Source organism: Salmo salar, chromosome 20 (assembly GCF_965601325.2).
Source record: "Salmo salar chromosome 20, fSalSal1, whole genome shotgun sequence".
NCBI classification, from domain to species: Eukaryota; Metazoa; Chordata; class Actinopteri; order Salmoniformes; family Salmonidae; genus Salmo; species Salmo salar.
In genome coordinates, this window is record NC_138310.1 from 3309929 (window position 1) to 3334213 (window position 24285).

General features: G+C 42.9%; 1 protein-coding gene across 2 annotated transcripts; it reads right to left on the reverse strand.

The window, feature by feature from the left end:
* gats (opposite strand transcription unit to Stag3) lies at window positions 1-23874 on the reverse strand. Of its 2 annotated transcripts, none has more exon segments than NM_001173815.1 (9): window positions 1-1235; window positions 8224-8318; window positions 8466-8548; window positions 14838-14948; window positions 15164-15287; window positions 15567-15702; window positions 16922-17115; window positions 19106-19176; window positions 23581-23850. In NM_001173815.1, coding segments are annotated over 9 exon segments (996 nt in total). In that variant the 5' UTR covers window positions 23694-23850; the 3' UTR covers window positions 1-1166.
* Window positions 23875-24285: the final 411 nt, after the last annotated feature.

Below are 24285 nucleotides of genomic sequence, written 5' to 3' on the forward strand. Positions count from 1 at the left end.
TGAAGTCCAGAACCAATACATTATTTAATAATAAATGTCTTAATTGTGCAAATTGAAAAAGAAAATTGAAGAATAAGACAAAGTACAGAAATGTTGACCCTTAAAAAAATATTGATGTTGAAGCTGCACCACGGCACTGAATAAAGCTACTCTTTAACCTGGATAATCATGGGATGTTATTTTTTCCCTAGTATTGCCAGCGTATGTTTTTCAAGAAAATATAATTCTGATATGTTTAACAATTAACACTAATTTCCACCAATATACCTCAAACTTTATCTTTTTTTTGGTATGTCTTTTTTTCCCTCTAATGTGATTGTCCAAAATAAGACTTGTGCTGACACATCACTGAGCGTCTTCAGTTATTGGGGTGCGATTAACCCATTTACGTGCCTTACTACAAGTACAATTTGTGAAGATATGGCGAATAAAAAGCACCAATGGAGAATCATTTTTTACCAATGCGTAGTTGTGCTTCACATAATTCACTCAACCATGAAATAACTTGACCTTTGACACAAAGGGTGGTGTTCTGACACAGCATTACGATATAAACATCACTGGAAGACAGTCGTGTTGTTTATAGTACTAGTAACATGTTTGTGCCCTGCGGCAAGCAGGTAAGTAGCATAAGAAAATCCATCACGGTTACATTTTATAAACTGCAGGTATTATGCATTATTAAATGTTAAACATGTACAAGCCTTTATAATGCATTATTACAAGGTTTGGGCTATGACTTGATGGCTGTTATTTAGTCAGTATCTTTATGAGACGATAACAAGACATGAGGGGGTTATATATGCCTGTAACAAGTCTTCTAATGAAAACATAACCGCATCATAATGCATTATACCTGCAGGCCTTAAGTACAGTGTTACCATCATCACAACTGTATTTCAGTTCACCAATCCCCTTGTCCCATTGGTCGGGGGTCCTGGCAGCGTCCAATCAGTGCGTCTCCCAGGTGATTCTGGGAAGACAAGAGGCTCTCTTCAGACACCCCTTCCTTGAAGCGCTTTTGGTGGTCATGGCAACAAAGTTTATGGTTAATACTGCTCACGCTGCAGTGCTAGTCTAGGCACAGAGTTCGCATCTCTCTTCAGCCCTGTACTGCCCCAGGACACGGAGAGGGGTGTAGTATGGACCAAGCCGTCAGGTCGCCATCAGCAGGCTGGCTCTTTCCTGTGCTGCTGGAGCATCTCAGTCACACTCACTATGTCCTCTTCAGGTACCTACAGTAGAACACAGGAGAAGAGAACAGAATGGAATATGGTTCCAATTCCTACTGCATCAGCATCTTAAATCAAATTGTATTGGTCACATACACATATTTAGCAGATGTTATTGCGGGTGTAGCGAAATGCTTGTGTTCCTAGCTCCGACAGTGCAGTAATATCTAACATTATACAACAGGTCTGATCCTGAATGCTGATTGGTTAAAACTGCATTTCAGCCGTTGTCTATTCCACAAGTTACCACCGGCTAAATCTATGATGTTGAAATGCCCATTTATCTGTTCCATTTGTCTGCGCAATCCACTGTCTCATCAGTCCAGCTAGGCACTTCATAAACTTGATCTCCACTAGAAAAAGCATCTTGTCATTCTCACATTTCTTTTAGACTAACATTTTAGTTTTCAACAGCGGAGATTTGTATAAACCTTGCTGTCTGTCTCTCCGACATGAATCAGCTGCCATAATTTTTATGGATATGTACAAAGAAATGTAATTAAAAAAAAAAAAAGGTCAAATGAAATGAAATGCAGCTAGTTTGCAGTCTTTCCAGTTTTAGTTTTAAGTGATTGTTAGCTGTGTAGTTGGTTAGCTCCTCTGAACGACAGTGTGAGCACATTTTCTATGCCAGGTGAAATCGTGCCTCATTAGCTCATTTATTTATTTATGTAACCTTTATTTAACTAGGCAAGTCAGTTAAGAACAAATTCTTATTTTCAATGACAGCCTAGGAACAGTGGGTTAACTGCCTTGTTCAGGGGCAGAACAGATTTTGACCTTGTCAGCTCGGGGATTCAATCTTGCAACCTTTCGGTTACTAGTCCAACGATCTAACCACTAGGCTATCTGCAACCTACCTGCCGTGTGTGTGTGTGTCAGTCAATCACTCAGTCGGAGTACAGACCCAACTGAGTGATTGACTGACTGACACACACACACACACACACACAAACACACAGTAAGGCAGGCTGGCTATCACTTCCTCTCAACTAGCCCTGCCCCAAAACATGCGTGCACCAGTTCACGCAAAAAAAGTTACAAAAAAAAGGCATTTATAATCGATTAATAATCCACTCGGGCGCATATGGATGTATCCAAATAAATGTCACTAGAAAACACCTTAAAACAAATGTCCCTATTTTGCTGTTATTCTGGCTTTTTGACGTGACTAAGTTAGCCGTAGTTGGCTAGCTAGCAACCAAGGGATAAGAACGTTGCCAGCCAGTATGGCAATGGAACATTTAGCATGAACGACTGGGTCGCGTCTCTTGAACCGAACAGAAAGAATGAATGACCAGTCCGCTTGTGTAGCAAACCTAGATTTGTGTCAGGACTATATCTACTGAGAAGAATGAAACGATATGAATAAATTAATCAAAATAACATTTAAATACAATGTCAATCATTATTTGAATAAATTGGTAACCAGTTGTGTAAAAGTGATAATGCCCGAGAAGTCGGTGTCTGGAGGATATATTGGCACGGTTTGCAGGCCCGGGACAAAGTCTCGGGCCTAACAACCCCCGTGCCAATATATCCTCCAGACACCGGCTTCTCAGGCATTATCACTTAAATACGCAACAATACAAGCAAATTTAAAAGTAAAAGAATGGAACTAAGAAATATTAGGACAAGCAATGTCGGAGTATAAGTATATATGACGGGATAAAATACATTAAAATGGACACTATGTGGATAGAATATCTGACTAATAGGTAGGATAGAATAGTATATGTACAGCAATAGTTGAATAGGATGGCCTTGACTAGAATACACAATATACAGTTGAAGTCAGAAGTTTACATACACCTTGGCCAAATACATTTAAACTCAGTTTTTCACAATTCCTGACATTTAATCCTAGTAAAAATTCCCTGTCTTAGGTCAGTTTGGATCACCACTTTATTTTAAGAATGTGAAATGTCAGAATAATAGTAGAGAGAATTACTTATTTCAGCTTTTATTTCATCACATTCCCAGTGGGTCAGAAGTTTACATAAACTCAATTAGTATTTGGTAGCATTGCCTTTAAATTGCTTAACTTGGGTCAAACATTTCAGGTAGCCTTCCACAAGCTTCCCACAATAACTTCGGTGAATTTTGTCCCATTCCTTCTGACAGAGCTGGTGTAACTGAGTCAGGTTTGTAGGCCTCCTTGCTCGCACACGCTTTTTCAGGTCTGCCCACAAACTTTCTATGGGATTGAGGTCAGGGCTTTGTGATGGCCACTCCAATACCTTGACTTTGTTGTTCTTAAGCCATTTTGCCACAACTTTGGAAGTATGCTTGGGGTCATTGTCCATTTGGAAGACCCATTTGCGACCAAGCTTTAACTTCCTGACTGATGTCTTGAGATGTTGCTTCAACGTAATTTTCTCACCTCATGATGCCATCTATTTTGTGAAGTGCACCAGTCTATCCTGCAGCAAAAGCACCCCCACAACATGATGCTGCCACCCCCATGCTTCACAGTTGGGATGGTGTTCTTCAGCTTGCAAGCCTCCCCCTTCTTCCTCCAAACATAGCGATGGTCATTATGGCCGAACAGTTCCATTTTTGTTTCATCAGACCAGAGGACATTTCTCCAAAAAAAGTACGATCTTTGTCCCCATGTGAAGTTGAAAACCGTAGTCTGGCTTTTTTAATGGCGGTTTTGGAGCAGTGGCTTCTTCCTTGCTAAGCGGCCTTTCAGGTTATGTCGATATAGGACTCATTTTACTATGGACATAGATACTTTTGTACCTGTTTCCTCCAGCATCTTCACAAGGTCCTTTGCTGTTGTTCTGGATTTGATTTGCACTTTTTGCACCAAAGTACATTAATCTCTAGGAGACAGAACGTGTCTCCTTCCTGAGCGGTATGACGGCTGCGTGGTCCCATGGTGTTGATACTTGCATACTATTGTTTGTACAGATGAATGTGGTACCTTCAGGCATTTGGAAATTGCTCCCAATGATGAACCAGACTTGTGGAGGTCCACAATTTTTTGGGGGGGCTGATTACTTTAGATTTTCCCATGATGTCAAGCAAAGAGGCACTGAGTTTGAAGGTAGGCCTTGAAATACATCCACAGGTACACCTCCAATTGACTCAAATGATGTCAATTAGCCTATCAGAAGCTTCTAAAGCCATGACATAATTTTCTGGAATTTTCCAAGCTGTTTAAAGGCACAGTCAACTTAGTGTATGTAAACTTCTGACCCACTGGAATTGTGATACAGTTAGTTATAAGTGAAATAATCTGTCTGTAAACAATTGTTGGAAAAATTACCTGTGTCATGCACAAAGTAGATGTCCTAACCGACATGCCAAAACTATAGTTTGTTAACAAGACATTTGTGGAGTGGTTGAAAAACGAGTTAATGACTTCAACCTAAGTGTATGTAAACTTCCGACTTCAACTGTATATATGAAATGGGTAAAACAGTATGTAAACATTATTAAAGTGAGCAGTGTTCCATTATTAAAGTGACCAGTGTCTCATGTCTATGTACATAGGCAGTAGCCTCTAAGGTGCAGAGTTGAGTAATCAGGCTGTTAGTGACAGTGACTAAGTTCAGGGCAGGGTACTGGGTGGAGGCTGGCTAGTGATGACTATTTAAGCTGGAAGCTGTTTTTCCGTCTCTCGGTCACAGCTTTGATGCAGCTGTACTGACCTCTCCTTCTGGATGATAGCGGGGTGAACAGACCGTGGCTCGGGTGGCTGAGGTTCTTGATGATCTTCTTGGCCTTCCTGTGACACCGGGTGCTTGAGATGTCCTGGAGGGCAGGCGTGTTTACCCCGCAGGAGAGCCCTGCAGTTACGACGGTGCAGTTGCTGTACCAGGTGGTGATACAGTCAAACAGGACACTCTCAATGGTGTATCTGTAAAAGTTTGTGAGAGTCTTAGGGGCCAAGACAAATTTCTTCAGCCTTCTGAGGTTGAAGAGGCGCTGTTGCGCTTTCTTCACCACGCGGTCTGCGTGGATGGACCATTTTAGATTGTCAGCGATGTGTACACCAAGGAACTTGAAGCTTTTCCCCTTCTCTACTGTGGCCCTTCGATTTGGATGGGGGCGTGCTTCCTCTGCGGTCTCCTGAAGTCCAAGATCAGCTCCTCATTTTGTTGGCGTTGAGGGAGAGGTTATTTTCCTGGCACCACTCCGCCAAAGCCCTCAGCCTACAGGGAGGAGGTGTCTCGTCGTTGTTGGTAATCAGGCTACCGCTGTTGTGTCATATACAAACGTGATGATTGAGTTGGAGGCGTGTGTGGCCACGCAGTCATGGATGAACAGGGAGTACAGAAGGGCGCTGAGCACACATCCTTGTGGGGCCCCTGTGTTGAGGATCAGCGTAGTGGAGGTGTTTTTGCCGACCTAAACCACCTGGGGGGCAGCCCATCAGGAAGTCCAAGACCCAGTTGCACAGGGCAGGGTTCAGACCGGGGGTCCCAAGCTTAATGATGAGCTTGGAGGGTACTATGGTGTTGAAGTGGGGCTGTTACGGTGACAGTATTACCGCCACACCGGTGGTCACCAGTCATGACCGCAGTCAAATTCCACATGACCGTTTAGTCATGGTAACTAGGCTTCTTCAAGCTCTGATGCTGCTGATGGTCATTAGTTAATTGCATTTTTGAATATTTGCGCTTATCTGCTGTGTGCGCATTGCTGCGCTTATAAATGTGAAGAAATAGTCTAATAGTTTATCAACATTTTAAGATAAACATGTTGCATCAGCCTCATTGCTTTTAAAAGTGTTTTATTTAATGCGAGTGGTTGTATTAATTTGGGATCCATCACATCCCACAACTGTTCCAGAGTATGTTTGGAATATTTAGTAATTGCACAGATGGACAACTTTTAGAATAGGTCAACTTTTGTACTAATGGGGGAGAGTAGATTGACATAGGCTAGTGCTTTTAATGTTCATTAGGCCTACTCATCTTGTTGAAGGTTAAATGTGGACAGTTCTTCTAACATCTTCAATATGCGTCTCAGAATTCAATAACAGGGACTCGCGCAGTCCCGATATGTCGGTATTCACTTGTAGCCTACTTTTGTAGCTGAGATGCCTGTGAGAAGGACCCGATCACGTGACGGAAATTGGCTAATAAGAATTTAGATATCTGAGCGAGCCATGTGAGGGAGAGGTGCTTCGGAGCACGGCAGCTGGGAAAAGGGAATTCAAATTAATATATTGAGCCCAAGGGCACAACAGCCACTTTGGCTGCAAAAGGCATAGATTTATTAGATGGCATTACACTGGAAGCCTGGTTAGAAGATTATCAAGTGCTTGTTAAATTGTGCATGAAAGACTGATGAAGTGTGTGCAGCCTGCACAAAAAACTAAGCAGAGCTCATGCCTTCCATGCAACTTTTTTCAAAATCATCATTAGTCGCATCATGCAGCCTTAGAATGTATTAAAAATCTAAACATATAACCCAACATTTGTATCACAACTAAAGTTGCAAAGACAACTCTAGATTTTGCATATAGGAGGACCTGTTTATTTGTTAACCGCTCAACACAGAATAGCGGCATGTGCGCACTTCCTTGGAAATCATTTGAAAAAATATCCTTTCTATTTTATTCAGCTCAATTGTATTGTTCATACTATAAAATAATACCACAGAATTTTAGGCATATCTTGTCTGCTAAATGAACTAGTGTAGCCCATAGCCATATTGGGGCCTAACATACGGACAACTCAAGAGTATGCTATTCTGGCCTTCTGAATATTCTGTCCCTTCATATCATGTTTCTATGACCCAAAATAAATAATGGATTTATTGTGATGGCGTATATTAAATTGATTTATTATACTTTTTAAAATGTAGATGTTCCAAAGGTCTGCATCTGTGGCTTGTAGGCCAAATGTGTTCACGTAATTAACAGTCAATTACCTTGACACCGGCAGTTATTTGCTTGACAATCCCCGGCCGACAAAATGTCATGACCGCCACAGCCCTATGTTGAAGGCTGAGCTGTAGTCAATGAACAGCATTCTTACATAGGTATTCCTCGTCCAGATAGGATAGGGCAGTGTGCAGTGCGATGGCGATTGCATCATCCATGGATCTATTGGGGGGGGGGGGGGGGGGGTATGCAAATTGCAGTGGGTGTCAGCTAAGGTGATATGATCCTTAACTAGCCTCTCAAAGCACTTCATGACAGAAGTGAGTGCTACGGGGCGATAGTCATTTAGGTCAGTAACTTTTGCTTTCTTGGGTACAGAAACAATGGTGGACATCTTGAACCAAGTGGAGAGAGCAGATTGTGATAGGGAGAGATTGAATATGTCCGTAAACACTCCAGCCAGCAGGTCTGCACATGCTCCCTAGCCGAGGACTCGGCTAGGGATGCCGTCTGGGCAGGCAGCCTTGAGGGGGTTAACACGCTTAAACTTCTTACTCACGTCGGCCACGGAGAACTAGAGCTTACAGTCCTTGGGAGAGGCCCGCGTCGGTGGCACTGTGTTATCATCAAAGTGGGCGAAGAAGGTGTTTAGCTTGTCCGGGAGCAATATGTCAGGTTCCGCGACGTGGATGGTTTTCCATTTATAATCTGATTGTCTTCAGCATGAGAAGCATTCTGACTGACAGCTTATCTCTTAGTCAGGTATCTCACGTCAAACTATCGGTGTCATTCAGGTGTCAACTATGCAGATAGTGCAGAAGATACGTCAGACCAACAAAAAGCTGGAAAGTCCACAGGAAGCGGTTGATTTAGCATCCTCTGACAAATCAAACATTAATTCTGTCATCTGATAGCGCTACTGACGTTCTTGTGATGTTTATAAGCCCTGTTGCAAACACCTGCTACTGTAGTCTTGGATAAAATAACTACCAGTCATTTAACTACACGTTACCCTTTATCCAGGGGTGAACAGTGCCCTCTGTTGGTCAGAATCAGAACATGCCCTCTTCTAAAGTTCGATACTCCATGTTCTGTAGAGTAAAGCTGGGTGCCAGTGGGTGTCACATCAGCAGCTAAAGGCTTGCTCACCAGGGCATGGTCGAAGCTGAAGGTGCTGATATAATAGGCTGAGATGTTGTTGTCGGCTAAGGGCTGGGATATCTGGGCAACAATGCCACACTCGTCTGGAGAAGAGAAGAGAGATGGAGAGAGATCAACAATGAAGTATTTGTGATATCAGTATAAGTATCAGTCTACCCAGGCTAGAGTTGGGCATGATCCTAACATACTTATAGTGGGTCTTTCAGATGATGGATTAAAAGTTGGTTTACCGAAACCCAGAGGCTGTCCCCCAATGCGCACCATCCTCCACAGCTCCCTGGAGGAACTTGTGAAGAGAAGATCAGCAGGGAACCTAGAATACACACAGACACACAGTGTTGATCATTGCTGCTACCAAGTATCACAGGCCAGAATTCAGGAGGAGCAACAGCACCACCATCTGGCTATCGCCTACCATTGAACGCCTGACTAAAGTCTGTGTGACGCCTGACTCTTAAAAAAAAATAGCCTGGAACCATAGTGCCATTATAATACCGTAAAGTCTCAACTGCGGGAGGGTCTACATATTTTTTTTATTCTATTTTCTTTATTTTAGGCTCAAAAGAAGTGTCTTCTTTCATCAGGGGTTTCAAACTCATTCAATGGAGGGCCTAGTGTCTGCTGGTTTTTGTTTTTTCCTTTCAATTAAGACCTATACAACCAGGTGAGGAGAGTTCCTTACTAACCAGTGACCTTAATTCAACAATCAAGTACAAGGGAAGAGCGTAAACCCGGAGACACTCAGCCCTCTGAGTTTGACATGTCTTATATGGCACTGCAGGCAAATTTTGAATAACAATAGTAATATATACAACATGCATCAATCCACTGTCTCTAAGGTATCCATCAACTTCGCTGCTTTGCTTATAGCCCTTGGGGCCCGTGCGTGACGTCTTCAACTGTGTAGGCCTATCATGACCCGTTGCACTGTTTTCCTCTAAGTCTTAAACTAACCATCGTCAAATCCTTTCAAATAAAGCAAGGTGCATAGAGTCAAATAAGCACTAGGCCTCATGTTATTTTTTTGTATTACATTGTTATTGATTACTGCATTGTTAGGTTTAGTGCTTGCAAGAAGGCATTTCACTGTACTTGTGCATGTGACAAAACTTGAAACATTTCATTTCTATTGTTCTTTTGATATGTTTCTGCTGATAATTTCTGCCATTTGGTAGGCTATTTGTTAGTCAACAAAAATTGGATACATGCAGCTTCTCGTCATTAGCCTACTTGTTACTCTAGAATACAATTTGAAGCCTTGCTCACCATAATAATGTTATAAATCAATAGAATGACGAATGCATGGAAAATCTAGTTGACATCGGTAGGCTAAAGTTCTCTTTCATGTCTGCTTCTCTCACAAAGCGAGTACTTTTAAGACCGGAAGCGAGGACTTTTAGGGCCGAGGAGGTTTCCGTGCAAAATTTCTGATAGAAGTCATGTCAAGCATAGTGTTGTCATATAAGATTGAAATGGGAAAATAATAGGCCTGGATAAAAATGATGATGCATTTGATTTCTTAGCACTTGAATTGTGACCACAGACCTTCCGCAAAGGAACACTCCTAGCTGATGGGTGATGAAAGCAGTGTGGACTAGAAGGCAGGACAGGAGATCATGAGGTGGGCTTTGTGCTGTATAGTTTGTTCGTTCAGTTCTTAGTTCAGTAGGGAGAGTTTTGGAGAAGGGAAGCCAATCTGTTTAGATGTTGTGAAAAATATATGAGTAAAGGTAACTCCATTGGCATGTAATAGCCTGTAAACGGTCTGCTCTGCCATTGCGCTCCTTCACACCAGGGTGAAGGAGAGTTTAAGACGGAAATCGGAAAACTGGACCAGTAAAAAGAAAATGTAAAAAAAAAAAAAAGAAAATGGGGGAAAAAATGAAATAGGTCCCCAATACCGTGTGAATGTATATGTTTATTGTTGCCTATGACTTGAATGGTGACCGGTGACCTTCCAAAAATACAGTTTAATGTCAAGTTATTTGTAGTTCACAACAGCTTATGGAAATAAACTCAGCCAAAAAAATAAATATCCCTTTTTCATGACCCTGTCTTTCAAAGATATTTGAATTTTTACTAATCAACTTCGCTGATCTTCATTGTAAAGAGTTTAAAAACACTGTTTCCCATGCTTGTTCAATGAACCATAAACAATTAATGAACGCACACCTGTGGAACGGTTGTTAAGACACTAACAGCTTACAGACGGTAGGCAATTAAAGGTCACAGTTATGAAAACTTAAGCCACTAGAGAGGCCTTTCTACTGACTCTGAAAAACACCAAAAGAAAGATGCCCAGGGTCCCTGCTCATCTGCGTGAACGTGCCTTAAGCATGCTGCAAGGAGGCATGAGGACTGCAGATGTGGCCAGGGCAATAAATTGCAATGTCCGTACTGTGAGACGCCTAAGACAGCGCTACAGGGAGACAGGACGGACTGCTGATCGTCCTGGCAGTGGCAGACCACGTGTAACAACACCTGCACAGGATCAGTACATCTGAACATCACACCTGCGTGACTGGTACAGGATGGCAACAACAACTGCCCGAGTTACACCAGGAACGCACAATCCCTCCATCAGTGCTCAGACTGTCCGCAATAGGCTGAGAGAGACTGAGGGCTTCTAGGCCTGTTGTAAGGCAGGTCCTCACCAGACATCACCAGCAACATCATCGCCTACGGGCACAAACCCACCGTCGCTGGACCAGACAGGACTGGCAAAAAGTGCTCTTCACTGAGGAGTCACGGTTTTGTCTCACCAGGGGTGATGGTCGGATTCGTGTTTATTGTCAAAGGAATGAGCGTTACACTGAGGCCTGTACTCTGGAGTGGGATCAATTTGGAGGTGGAGGGTCCATCATGGTCTGGGGAGGTGTGTCACAGCGTCATCGGACTGAGCTTGTTGTCATTGCAGGCAATCTCAACCCTGTGCGTTACAGGGAAGACATCCTCCTCCCTCATGTGGTACCCTTCCTGCAGGCTCATCCTGACATGACCCTCCAGCATGACAATGCCACCAGCCATACTCGTTCTGTGCGTAATTTCCTGCAAGACAGGAATGTCAATGTTCTGCCATGGCCAGCGAAGAGCCCTGATCTCAATCCCATTGAGCACGTCTGGGACCTGTTGGATCGAAGGGTGAGGGCTAGGGCCATTCCCCACAGAAATGTCAGTGAACTTGCAGGTGCCTTGGTGGAAGAGTGGGGTAACATCTCACTACAAGAACTGGCAAATCTGGTGCAGCCCATGAGGAGGAGATGCACTGCAGTACTTAATGCAGCTGGTGGCCACACCAGATACTGACTGTTACTGTTACTTTTGATTTTGACCTCACCTTTGTTCAGGGACACATTATTCAATTTCTGTTAGTCACATGTCTGTGGAACTTGTTCAGCTTGTGTCTCAGTTGTTGAATCTTATGTTTATACAAATATTTACACATGTTAAGTTTGCTGAAAATAAACACAGTTGACAGTGAGAGGATGTTTCTTTTTTTGCCGAGTTTAGGAGTACGCCATCTCAATGTCTGGAAGGAGTATAAATCTTTTCCCAGTCACATGCGGAAAGTTCATTCAGGAAAGCCTGTTCACAAAACTGCTTGACATTCCCTTTATTACCCGAGGGGGTAATTTGGGGATTTTATTGTGCCTTGCACACACACACATTGTTTGGGTAGATACAGATGTCCGGGTACTTACGCAGGTTATTAGTTAGGAAAATATCAATTACCGTCAATTTAGAGAGGTCTTTAGGGTTCAGCCTTGTAGCTGCCCTTATCAACTGGGTGAAATTCAATGTATTGCATAGCCCTTTTATGGCGTTGGAGTTTGCCGATAACCAGTCCCAGTTTAAAATCGCCCACGAGAACCATTATTCCCCCAGATACGTAAGAGCTCAGCGAGGGAATCTAGAGACTCGACCTTATCACATAGGAATCCAGAAGCTGACAGTTGCAATTTCATAAAACACTAGATACGGCGGAATACAGACAAAGCTGCTGCACTGTCGGATAAACTGGAGAAAAGCTGCTGCACTGTCGGATAAACTGGAGAAAAGCTGCTGCACTGTCGGGTAAACTGGAGAAAGGCTGCTGCACTGTCGGGTAAACTGGAGAAAAGCTGCTGCACTGTCGGGTAAACTGGAGAAAAGCTGCTGCACTGTCGGGTAAACTGGAGAAAAGCTGCTGCACTGTCGGGTAAACTGGAGAAAAGCTGCTGCACTGTCGGGTAAACTGGAGAAAAGCTGCTGCACTGTCGGGTAAACTGGAGAAAAGCTGCTGCACTGTCGGGTAAACTGGAGAAAAGCTGCTGCACTGTCGGGTAAACTGGAGAAAAGCTGCTGCACTGTCGGGTAAACTGGAGAAAAGCTGCTGCACTGTCGGGTAAACTGGAGAAAAGCTGCTGCACTGTCGGGTAAACTGGAGAAAAGCTGCTGCACTGTCGGGTAAACTGGAGAAAAGCTGCTGCACTGTCGGGTAAACTGGAGAAAAGCTGCTGCACTGTCGGGTAAACTGGAGAAAAGCTGCTGCACTGTCGGGTAAACTGGAGAAAAGCTGCTGCACTGTCGGGTAAACTGGAGAAAAGCTGCTGCACTGTCGGGTAAACTGGAGAAAAGCTGCTGCACTGTCGGGTAAACTGGAGAAAAGCTGCTGCACTGTCGGGTAAACTGGAGAAAAGCTGCTGCACTGTCGGGTAAACTGGAGAAAAGCTGCTGCACTGTCGGGTAAACTGGAGAAAAGCTGCTGCACTGTCGGGTAAACTGGAGAAAAGCTGCTGCACTGTCGGGTAACTGGAGAAAGGCTGCTGCACTGTCGGGTAAACTGGAGAAAAGCTGCTGCACTGTCGGGTAAACTGGAGAAAGGCTGCTGCACTGTCGGGTAAACTGGAGAAAAGCTACTGCACTGTCGGGTAAACTGGAGAAAGGCTGCTGCACTGTCGGGTAAACTGGAGAAAAGCTGCTGCACTGTCAGGTAAACTGGAGAAAAGCTGCTGCACTGTCAGGTAAACTGGAGAAAAGCTGCTGCACTGTCAGGTAAACTGGAGAAAAGCTGCTGCACTGTCAGGTAAACTGGGGTTACGGGGGACCTTTGGAAAGATCTGGGGAGACTGTCCCTATTGGAGGAAATAACGACCAATATTGCATAATTGGGTCTGTCAAACAGGTAAGACTACCCTACTTATTTCTTAAATAGGGCTCCAACAAAGCTTTTAGTAAATTGGCCTACTCAACTTTCAGCACTGGGCACTGTCCATATTTATTTTTGAAATACAGTGTATTCGGAAAGTATTCAGACCCCTTCCCTTTTCCCACATTGTTACATTACAGCCTTATTCTAAAATGGATCAAATGAAACATGTTCCTCCATTTTTTTTTTTTTAAGTAATCCATTTTAGAATAAGGCTGTAACGTAACAAAATGTGGAATAATAACAAAAAGGGTCTGAATACTTTGCGATGGCACTTTAGGCCTAGATACAGGAGTGCCGGCTGCATATTAACTAGCCTAATCTTTTTTCTTATATACCATAAAATAAGTTGTTACTGTTCTTTGTGATAGACCTATTTTAGCTAAATGTACTATATTACAGTCATGCTAAGCATAGGGTTGTCTTATAAGATTTTTTCATGGACATTAGGACATTTCATGTACATGTTCATTGTCAGATATGAAATAGTAAACTGACACGTAACATGTAAGTGTCACGTGTAAACAACGTCTACATGATGTTAGCAATTTATGTCTATTCTTCAATAACACAAACTCCAAAGCAAATCAGGGGGAGAAAAATAGGTTTATTCAGAGAGGACAAATCAAGATGTTTTGCTGGGAGGCAGATGTTCAGTCACCCCCTGTCGTCAGCATTTCCCCCCTTCAGAACAAAGGACAGGATGCCACTTATAACCCCCCACCCTAGCCCGGGGTTGACCAATCAGAAGTCCTTACAGGACAACTTGGCCTATGGCCAAATAACAAGTATCCCACTCCAGACTCAATGTACATACCAATGAAAACGTGGCCCATGTAGAACACGTTGCTCTGAGTTCAGGAGTGACATTCCACAGATTCTGAACAGATGTTGAACTGAAACCCAACTCCTATTTACAATTCGCTATTGACCATTAGTACTCAAAGTTTTTGTCCTCTCAAACGCAGCGTTGTGTATTTATCTTCCAAATACTATTACAATGATGTGTGCATGTCACATGACATGAACACGTCAGCAGTTTGACTGCAAAGAAAAAAATACTAAAAATAATAATTAGGTGGGTGCTTATATGTCCTATTTCTTGTGTGTATTATACGCATGTGTGAAATGGAGATAGGATAGGATATGCAAAACCAAACTCCCCCTAAGACCCTCAGAGAGTGGGGTCACAGCCAGGGTCAGCCATTACCAATGGGGACCCTGGAGCAATTAGGGTTAAGTGCCTTGCTCAAGGGCACAGACGGATTTTTTACCGTCTTGACTCAAGGATTCTAACTAGCAAGCTTTTGGTTACTGGCCCAACGCTCTAACCGCTAGGCCACCATTGACCACCCACAAAGTGAAACTTTAAGGCAGCTCAGATGTAAGAGAGGTGAGAGGAGATGAGTCTTACTGTCTTTGTGCCTCTGTGTCCATGACCAGAGAGACGTAGCCATCGATCAGAGAGAAGGAAAAGAACTTGATACAGTCCAGGTCCTGGCTGGGAAGAGCACCCTCTTTAGGACTGGGGGAGAAAATAATTTACACCATAGAATCAGAATAGCAACACTTGTGTGCCGTCTTAAAAAAAAGCTTTTTTTACAAAAATATGTCAGAACCATTACCCTAAGTAAGGATAAACCCGGCATTAACTAGGGATTTCACACTGCAGCCATCTTGACTTGAACTGGTAAGGCAACAACTCTGATAAAAGGGACAAGGGTTTTGCGCAGAGCTCACCTGTTGGAGTAGAAGAGCACGTCGATGAGTGTTGTTGCGATGGCAGGCAGAGTGTCTGGGTCCAGACTCATCACACAGAACTGGTTCTGAGGTATCAGCAAAGGGTGCACTGTCAGCTGGGGGGCTGGATATGAAACAGAAGGAGAATAATAGTTTAGAACCTGAACCCAACCTGAATTAGCCTATAGCACTGGAAAAGTGAAAAGTAGTGTTATAGAGTACAAGCATGTCTTCACTTTATCATGTGGGGGGATTTTATTGTAAAACATGGCTATTCTGTTACCCATAGTTCCCTCAAAAAACAACAGAGTGATATTATCTTTTCTCGATGTCTGTCCCTTTCTGTGACTCCCTCCAATACATTCAGTCTCACCCCCCCTCCCCTCTCTCTGCTGCGACGTACCTTCTTTGCCGTTCTTCTGGAAGCCATTGCAGACATCTTGGCTGAGAACAGCCGAGTACTCTCCCCCCACCTCTCTGTAGATGTTGAACTCTTCCTCCAGAGTGTTAATAACTACAGCCAGGTCCTTCTCCCTCACCTACAGTAAGCGGACAACATATGGGCTGACAGTCAGTGACATTGAGAGAAGAAAAAAAAGCTACATTGTAGTCACTTCAAATAGACTAGTGGCCTATTTGTACTTGGGATAACATTTATTTTAAGTTTGGAGTGGGACAAATGGAACTGCTTTGCAAAGCTATACCTACTTCATCACAACTTATCATCGCTGTCTTCCGTAACATGCAATGCTTTGACCCATTGTTTTGACCCATTGCTCCCACCGTTGTGAAATATCCTCTTTTTTGTCACGGATACGAGGGGACACAAAGTAAGTGAGGATGGCAGGTTTGAGTTCGAGAATTTTGCATTTTTTCAAACACCTGAAACAGCTTATTCCTGCAATAGAGCCACAATCATTATGCTTAATTCTATGTCAAAAGTCTGTTTATTTTTCTGCATATTTAAGCATACCTCTTGAGCTGTCTGTATCCTCCTGACTGATGGTTCTTTTGTTAAAAGGAACCAAATATGCTTCTCTGCATCTCTGCTCAAATCTGGGTAAAATATTGAAAGGAATGTGAGTCTTAATCAGTATTTAGTTATTGCTTGCTTTTCTAAAGTCTAGTAACCTTGCCAGCAGGCAAGCCAGCTAAGATAATTAGACAAGCTACTCCAACTTGATTAATAGCCTAAAATGGCTTGGTAGCTAGTTATGAGGTATTAGAGAGAACCAATAATAAAAAAGATTTACTCATCAAGAAGGAATCAGTAGGCTACATAGCTTGATCAAATGAATTTACAGCATACCTCCTGAGAGTCCTGCCCATCACGGGCAGCTATAGGCAGATCAAACGCTGTGCGTCTTTCCTCTGTGGCGCACCTTGGAAGGAACCACTTACTTGGGAAAATGGGGGGGTACACTTTACTTGGTCCAGTCAGTGTGCCCCCTCCTCCTTTTTATAAATAATGATAAAACGTGGGCATAAAAAGGAAGTTCAGTAATTCATTTAAAATCTGAAAAATTAGGACAAATCTGTGCCCTTGTGCCCCCTATGGGCATGACGCCTATGGCTATCGCTTAGCAACTGTTGTAATGGTTAGACACCAGGGGCCCGTTTAGGAGGGAGTAACGTTACAGAATGTTCAGAGAGAAATGTAGACCTATTACATTGAAAAACAATGATAAAGAATCACATCAGACAACCCAATAAGCCCCAGCAGGTAATAACTGGAGGGGTCACAGAGACGGGACTCACAAGGATGAAGTCCGTCTGATAGGTTGAGAGCATGAAGACTGACACGTGCTGCTGGGCCAATGGGGCGATGACAGACTTAGCGATTTTGGTCACGCCCACCGCCTGCGAGCTGCTGGAGGAGTTGCCGTTGGAGACCACGTTGAGTGGCAGCCACACAGAACTTTCGACCAGTAGATGCTCCGAGGGCTGCAGCTCTGCAGGGGGGAGAGGGGTGGTGAGGGGGGTTTAGGTAATGTCCGAACACACACCACTTCACTCAAACAAAGACTATCCACTAGTGGTCTATACTGTATTGAACAGAAAATGCACAGCAAGTTGGGCCTTCTTTCTAAAAGCAATTGTACATACAGGCCCAATGCAAAGTTGTTACTTTCCAAACCTGACCTTATGTCTACACAGCTATTTTAAGTAATTTCCTCTGATTGGACCCCACCCCACTGCATCCACTTCCTTCGGGGGGGGGGGGGGGGGAATAATGGCAACATCCACTCTCCACCATCCCATACATCCCCACTATGGTCCCTACAGTATGTTGGAAGTAGAATGAAGTGCCCCCAGAGAGCTACTTGGGAAACAGGTGTGAGCTCAAACTTTTAATGTAATATTTGATTTATACAGGAAGTATACGGGAACTGGGAGGAAAGTGCACTAGGATATTGGGTTGTATACTGGGATATGTGCACAATCACTTTTTGAAATACAGTGAAATACACTAGCAGATGCATTGTACTGGATTTAACAAATCCTTGTTTGTTTACCAAAATAAATTGAAATAAAGGCAACCTGCAACAATTTCAAAGATTTTACTGAGTTACAGGTCATATAAGGAGATCAGTCAAGTTGAATAAATTCATTAAGCCCTAATCTATGGATTTCACATGACTGGGAATACAGATATGCATCTGTTGGTCACAGATACCAAAAAAAAAAAAAAGTAGGGATGCGAGTCAGTATCTGGTGTGACCAACATTTGCCTCATGAAGCGTAACAAATCTCCTTCGCTTAGAGTTGATCAGACTGTTGATTGTGACCTGTGGAATGTTGTGCCACTCCTCTTCAATGGCTGTGCGAAGTTGCTGGATATTGTCGGGAACTGGAACACGCTGTTGAACATGTCGATCCAGAGCATCCCAAACATGCTCAATTGGTGACATGTCTGGTGAGTATGCAGGCCGTGGAAGAACTGGAACATTTTCAGCTTCCAGGAATTGTGTACTGATCTTTATATGTCACACCTGTCAGGTAGATGGGTTATCTTGGCAAAGGAGAAATGCTCACTAACAGGGATGTAAACACATTTGTGCACACAATGACAGAATTAAGCTTTTTGTGTGTTTGGAACATTTCTGGTATCTTTTATTTCAGCTCATGAAATATGGGACCAACACTTCATATTTTTGTTCAGTGTATTTTGTTGCTATGTTATTTAATCTCATGTAGCAATGCGTTTCTATATTAGTTGCTATAGAGCCTATTTCATTCCACATAAGAAGAGCACTGTCATGCAACAATTCAGTGTTCTCAGGGATGAGTCTGGTTTGAATGAAAAATGTGTGAAGTGAACTTCAATTACTTCAGGGGATGAAGAAAAACAACACTTTCAGGCTGGGAAACTAATGGTATTTATTCACAAGAGTGCCAGGACTCTGAACCCTCTCTCAAAAATCAACAGTAAACATTACACTTACAAAAGATCCAAAAGCATAACGACATTTCAAATGACATGTCTATATAGTGTTGTAATGATGTGCAAATAGTTAAGTAATTATCTTTTTGTTTTCTCATGATTTGGTTGGGTCTAATTGTGTTGCAAGGCTCTGCTCTGCTTCTCTCTATTTATCTATTCCCCTACAAAAGGGGAACTGTTCTGGTTGGAATCATTTGTCAGAAGCAGCCCCTTGTGGCTTCTCTGCACCAGCTTTCACCTCTTAAAATAGACAGAAAGAGAGAGAAGGCCTGGAGGCAATATGTGCCTGTAATGACAACTACATCTGTGAGATACAGACATTGGGAATAAAATACCTCACAAGAAAAAGAGTATCGGCCATAAAAAAAAACAAAAAAAACACGTGACGTTGAAGTTGTTGACTTCAGGATGTTAAGGGAGTGTGATTGAGAATAGGCTGGGGGTGGAGGTTTGTTAAGAGGTGCATCTCTGGTTGATACAGAGGAGGAGTCATTTACCTTTAAATCCCTCTTCATCCAGGACAACAGTGTAGTTCTCCGGGGTCTCTGTCAGACTGAAGAACTTGCATCTGAGAGAAAAGGAGAGAGAAGATTAGATCCCCATTTTCAGAACAAACTAAAACAGCTTGCCAATACGAGTGTTACTGTGTAGTATGGCGATGGTGTGTGTGTGTTAGGGGTGATTTAAACCTAGTGCCCTCTGGCCAAGCACCAAACTCTAGTCTTCACTGTGCCAATATTCCCCCAGCATGCCTGGTCTGCTCACAATGTGTGCACCCAATCGAACAAGGCTCTGCTTTGCTTCAATCACCCACTGTGTTTTTTAATCCTAGAGAGAGCAGAGCCAAACCCGGCCACTCTGAGATGGGACGGCAGGATGGTTCTTCTTTCGAGGGCCCCATTCATTAGGCCCAATGCTGTGCTGCCTAGCATTGGGGAACACTGGGTACATTGGGGTAAGCGGGAGACTCCGACTGGCTTCATTATTTCAGGCCTGAACCCAAAATACTTTGGTCTCAGAGACAGAGGAGTTTTGGAGACACTCCGTCCACAATGTCTTTGTGGCAGACTGCCCCCTGGCCAGCAGGAGGGAGCGGTTCACGAGGACTATGCATAATACAAAGTAGAAGTTTTGCAGGAGAGGAGTGAAAGAACAGGAAGTTCATTCAGCATAAACATACAGTATGTGGCTCATTCAAGACCACACCTCTTCTCCCTTGCAAGGTTGCTGCAAAACCGAGGAGGACATAGCCTGGCCCCAGATCAGTTGGTTCTGTAGACTTGTATAGTCAACTCCTATGGTTGTTGTCACGAACACAGAGTTAGAGTCAGACCAAACTTCTGGATGATTAAACAGTGCAACACCTTCCTCTTTAGTGTTATTCTGCCTCAGCAACAGACAGCAACATCCCTCTCTGCTGTCATTAGAAAACGTCGCTCCACCCTCCCCCCCCCCCCCCATCTGTATAACACTAGAATCCTGTACGGGGTCCTACTCAGCAAAACGTAATCCGCTGGTTTCATGAGACAGGGCAATCAATCCAGAGAGAGGCGTGCATCCGAAATGGCACCCCATTTCCTACAGAGTAGTGTACTGCACATCATACAGTAGGGAATAGGGTGCCATTTCAGACGCAGACGCAGCCGTCTGTAGAGCGAGCGAGGCAGCGAGCTAACTCAGCAGACCATTGTCTACTGTCACCTCACAGTCAGCCCTTCCTGTTGACCTCTCACGCTGTCCGGCTCTACAGCTACATACTGCTAGATAGCCCAGCGCCCGTCAGAGCATGAACAAGGCCAGTGAAAGTTTGCTTCATTCTCAACCTCGGAATTTAGTGCTAGATTTCCGACTTGTTATTGTAAAGCCTGCAAGAAGAAGGGGGAGAGGATGGTGCTAACAGGTAGCAACCCTCAGTCTGCTTCGTTAAGGCTACTGTTGGAAAAACTGCAAACATTTAATGGCTCATTAATGATTATTTTTTTTTTTTATTACCAAAGGGAGAGTGTAGCCTAATTGATGCAGGTACATTCTTTAAATGGTTTGGCGCTGGGCATTTAACTTCCTATCCACGTGATGCTGTTGCTGGGTTAGGATAGTTTCCCCGTTTCTGTGCTAGTCATTCTACATGTTCTATAAAAGCTTCTACAAAACATCTGCAGCACTGACACGGATGTTTAACATTCTAATTCTTTATCCCAGCCTCAGATGAGAATAGTAAACATTCATTCCATTCTCATGTGTCTCCATGATGCAACAAAGGCACAGTCAGCACATTTATGATCGGTGATAAACAATTTATTTATTTTGTGGTGTGAGGGCAAGAGAGCAAGTGAGTGTGTGAAAGAGAGAGACTTGGAAAAAAATGGCACTCAAAATGTTCTTTACCAATACAGAGGAGAGAACTGGCGTTCCATCAGAGGAAAGGTGAGGGTTGTGAGCCGTGATGGCGTTCTGTGTTATGAACCATCTCCCACCAACTCTGGATGAACACGGTGTATGTGTCTAAACTTGCGGTTGGCTAGAGGCTGACCTAATGGGCGTTCCACTTTCACAGAGCGTCTTCGAATGAACAATGGATGAAGTTTACCCAGCTCTCCCCCCTGCTGCTAACCCAGGGCCCTTGACTGCCTACTGTAGAAGGCAAATGGAGAAGAAAAAAAATCCCCATTAGTTTTGGCTCAGAGTTGCGACCCATGCTCTTTCGTTAGCAAGCTTCAGAGGTAAGGGGACAGGCAGCAACATAGGCTACTGGCTAACATTATACAGTATGAGTGTGCATCCCTGACCACCACCACCACCTTACATATTAACACTGTAGCAGACACCAAATTCAGCTGGGAGAGAGATAATCCTTCTCATGTAGGCTGACAGTGCTCATTTCAGCAGAAGAATAACAGTGACAAGATGAAACAGAAACTTGGTGAGAGAGAGAGAGATGATCAATAAAGTTACCATTACCAGCTGGTTAATTGTTGAACACTAGAGTAGGCTAGATTCAATAATACACCCATACAGATATTCTACAATAGATTGTTGCGGAATGAGAATTGTGCTACTGAAGAAACTGTCAGACAGAGCTATAACAAGAAAACAGCCTACAAGATCTGCTTGCTACTATACTGTGCTGTGCTGACTGGTTAGGTAGCCTATCCTTAAAATTCCTTCTATGGTTGTTTGCGTTTGAGTGATTTTGTGCCCTATATTATAATTTATCGCAGAGCCCTACAAGAGGGAGATCTGTAGTCTAAAACCAATTATATTGTGAAACAGTCTAAAATAAATAAATAACATATTGTTTATATTAGGGTTGTTGTTGTTATTGTTATGTTCCCCAAATGCATTCGTGGTAACTCAAAACAATTCAGTCTAAACCATTATTTTTCCACATGGCCTGATCCTCACCCCAAAACAGGAAAACAACCAGGACACAACAGAATATGACATAACTACAAAGCAACAAAGAGAGACAAAACCCATGTAGGCTAACAGCCTAAGTCCCTAAGCTGTTACTGCATGACAGGGCAATTCTACTTCATTCTGACTTTTCTTTGGATTGAACCCTAGTAGCTGACCTGTCATGAAGTGTACCCATAGGCCAGCAGGTACAAAGAATAACCTACTAATGACTCACTGGAGGGAGAAGCTGAGGAACTCTTTAGGTGACTAACAACTTTAGAAGCTATCATTGAGCAATATATCCAGTGTGTACATGTCTCTACACGTCTAAAGGAAGTGTGTGTGTGTGTGTGTGGGGGGGGGGGGGGGGTCAAGGCCAACTCTATCATCAGTGACGCTTGTCAGAGGAGTTTGGTGCCTGAGCTGGTAGACTGATGTTACTGGATTGATCTGTGAAACTTTTATGATAAGCAAGTCCTTGAAGACAGCCGGTAGAGCTGCTTAGACCTCGCAGAACACAGTGGGGTCTAGGCTATAAAAAACACCTTTTAAAAACAGCCTTCTCCAACTTGGCATGGATGGCATTTCTTCCCAAACTATGTAGGCCTACTATGTATGTTAAGCCTCCTTTCCACCTCTGAATTCATAGGCCTACCATTATATAGGCTACTACTAAATATACTGCTAGCCTGTATAGTATCTGCCAGATGTATAATCCTTTCTTCCGGCTGATGCATATGCAGGACAGGCCGAGTCATAAACAATTACATAACAAAGGCAGGATTTCCAGGGATTAACTAAAAATTGCCACTGCAGCCACCATCCGTTCCAGACACTTTAAAAGCTTTATATTCAGTCTCTTTAAAGATTAATTTCCAGAGTTGCCTTTGCCATGACAAGACAAGTCTTGGGGAAGTGATCAGGTCCCATTGAAAGGAAAGTGCTTTCATCATCATCATATCTTGTAAGAACAGACAAGTACCTGAATAGAAAACAGTGAAAGTGACGTGTGGTTGACTAATAGAGATATATATATATATATATAATATATATATATGAATACGTGTTTTGTTTGTTGGCATAGTTACCAATAGGCCTATAACAACTAAACATACTTTAGGTTTTCTAATGATCACTCTTCAAATACTAGCTAAACATTTACTGAGTTACTGTTTCAGCAAATGAAAGACTGATATTAGTATAGAAAAATTAAACACTACATTTTGGACTGGTGTGCTCATTCATTGACGGCAAGTACAATAAACAGTGCACCACATGAAATTGTCTGGTTACCTTTGGTCCACGTTTTAATCATTGTTTAGGGGTGCAGCTGGCTACATTGACATAGCATGACATGCACAATTACGGCCTTAATTGAATGGGATAGCGTCGCTAACTACAGTATATCATAACATTTACATAGCAGATGAATGCGAGACAGGATTAACAAACGTTAGCTAGCAAGCATGTCTGCTATCAGCGCGTGCGAACTGCCTATTTTTTTGTTGTTGCAGGTTTTAGGATCGCTGACGGTTTTAAATTAGCTAAAATAATCTCGTCATGCAAACAACCTTACCTTGCTCTGTTCCGCAGGAAAATTAGTTTGATGAGGGGGTGAGTGAAATTGACCAGACCATTTTTGCAAATGCTGGTCACTCGCAGTCTGTGATCCAGAATGTGCAAATCCATGGTTCTGAATAGCGCAATCCCCTAGTTGGTTTGAATGAATGCTTGACTATTTGCAGGAACGATCCAATAAAAGGTTCCTAAATTAACGTTTTGAGTGTGTTATTTTCATTCCTGAGGACTAGACGCTCGCTGCTTAGTTATTTAACTGTATGTCTTGCATTAGTCAGTCACAGATAAAGAGAAAAACATCAGACGCAATCTGACTCCGCTACTGTATATTCAAATAAAAGGCATCATATAATAACACGCCCCCTGCTCTTAAAGCTACACAAGTGAATTTGTCCAAATTAAAAGTTTTAGCTTCACTGTCCAAATAAATACGAAGGGGAGTGTATAATAACATATTCTGATATAACAATATCTGATACCCATAGCCTAATTATCACACCTATACACAAAAATGTAACAATTCTAGAACAGTGTTTGTAATTGGGGTCTGCAATACCACAACTGCAAAAACATGTTTCCATATATTTAATACATTTCCAGATCAAATAATATAACATTTTTTTAATTCAATAGATTAACATGACACTATCACAATAAGATAAAACACAATCAATGAGACATAGAAAAAGATTGCATAACATTT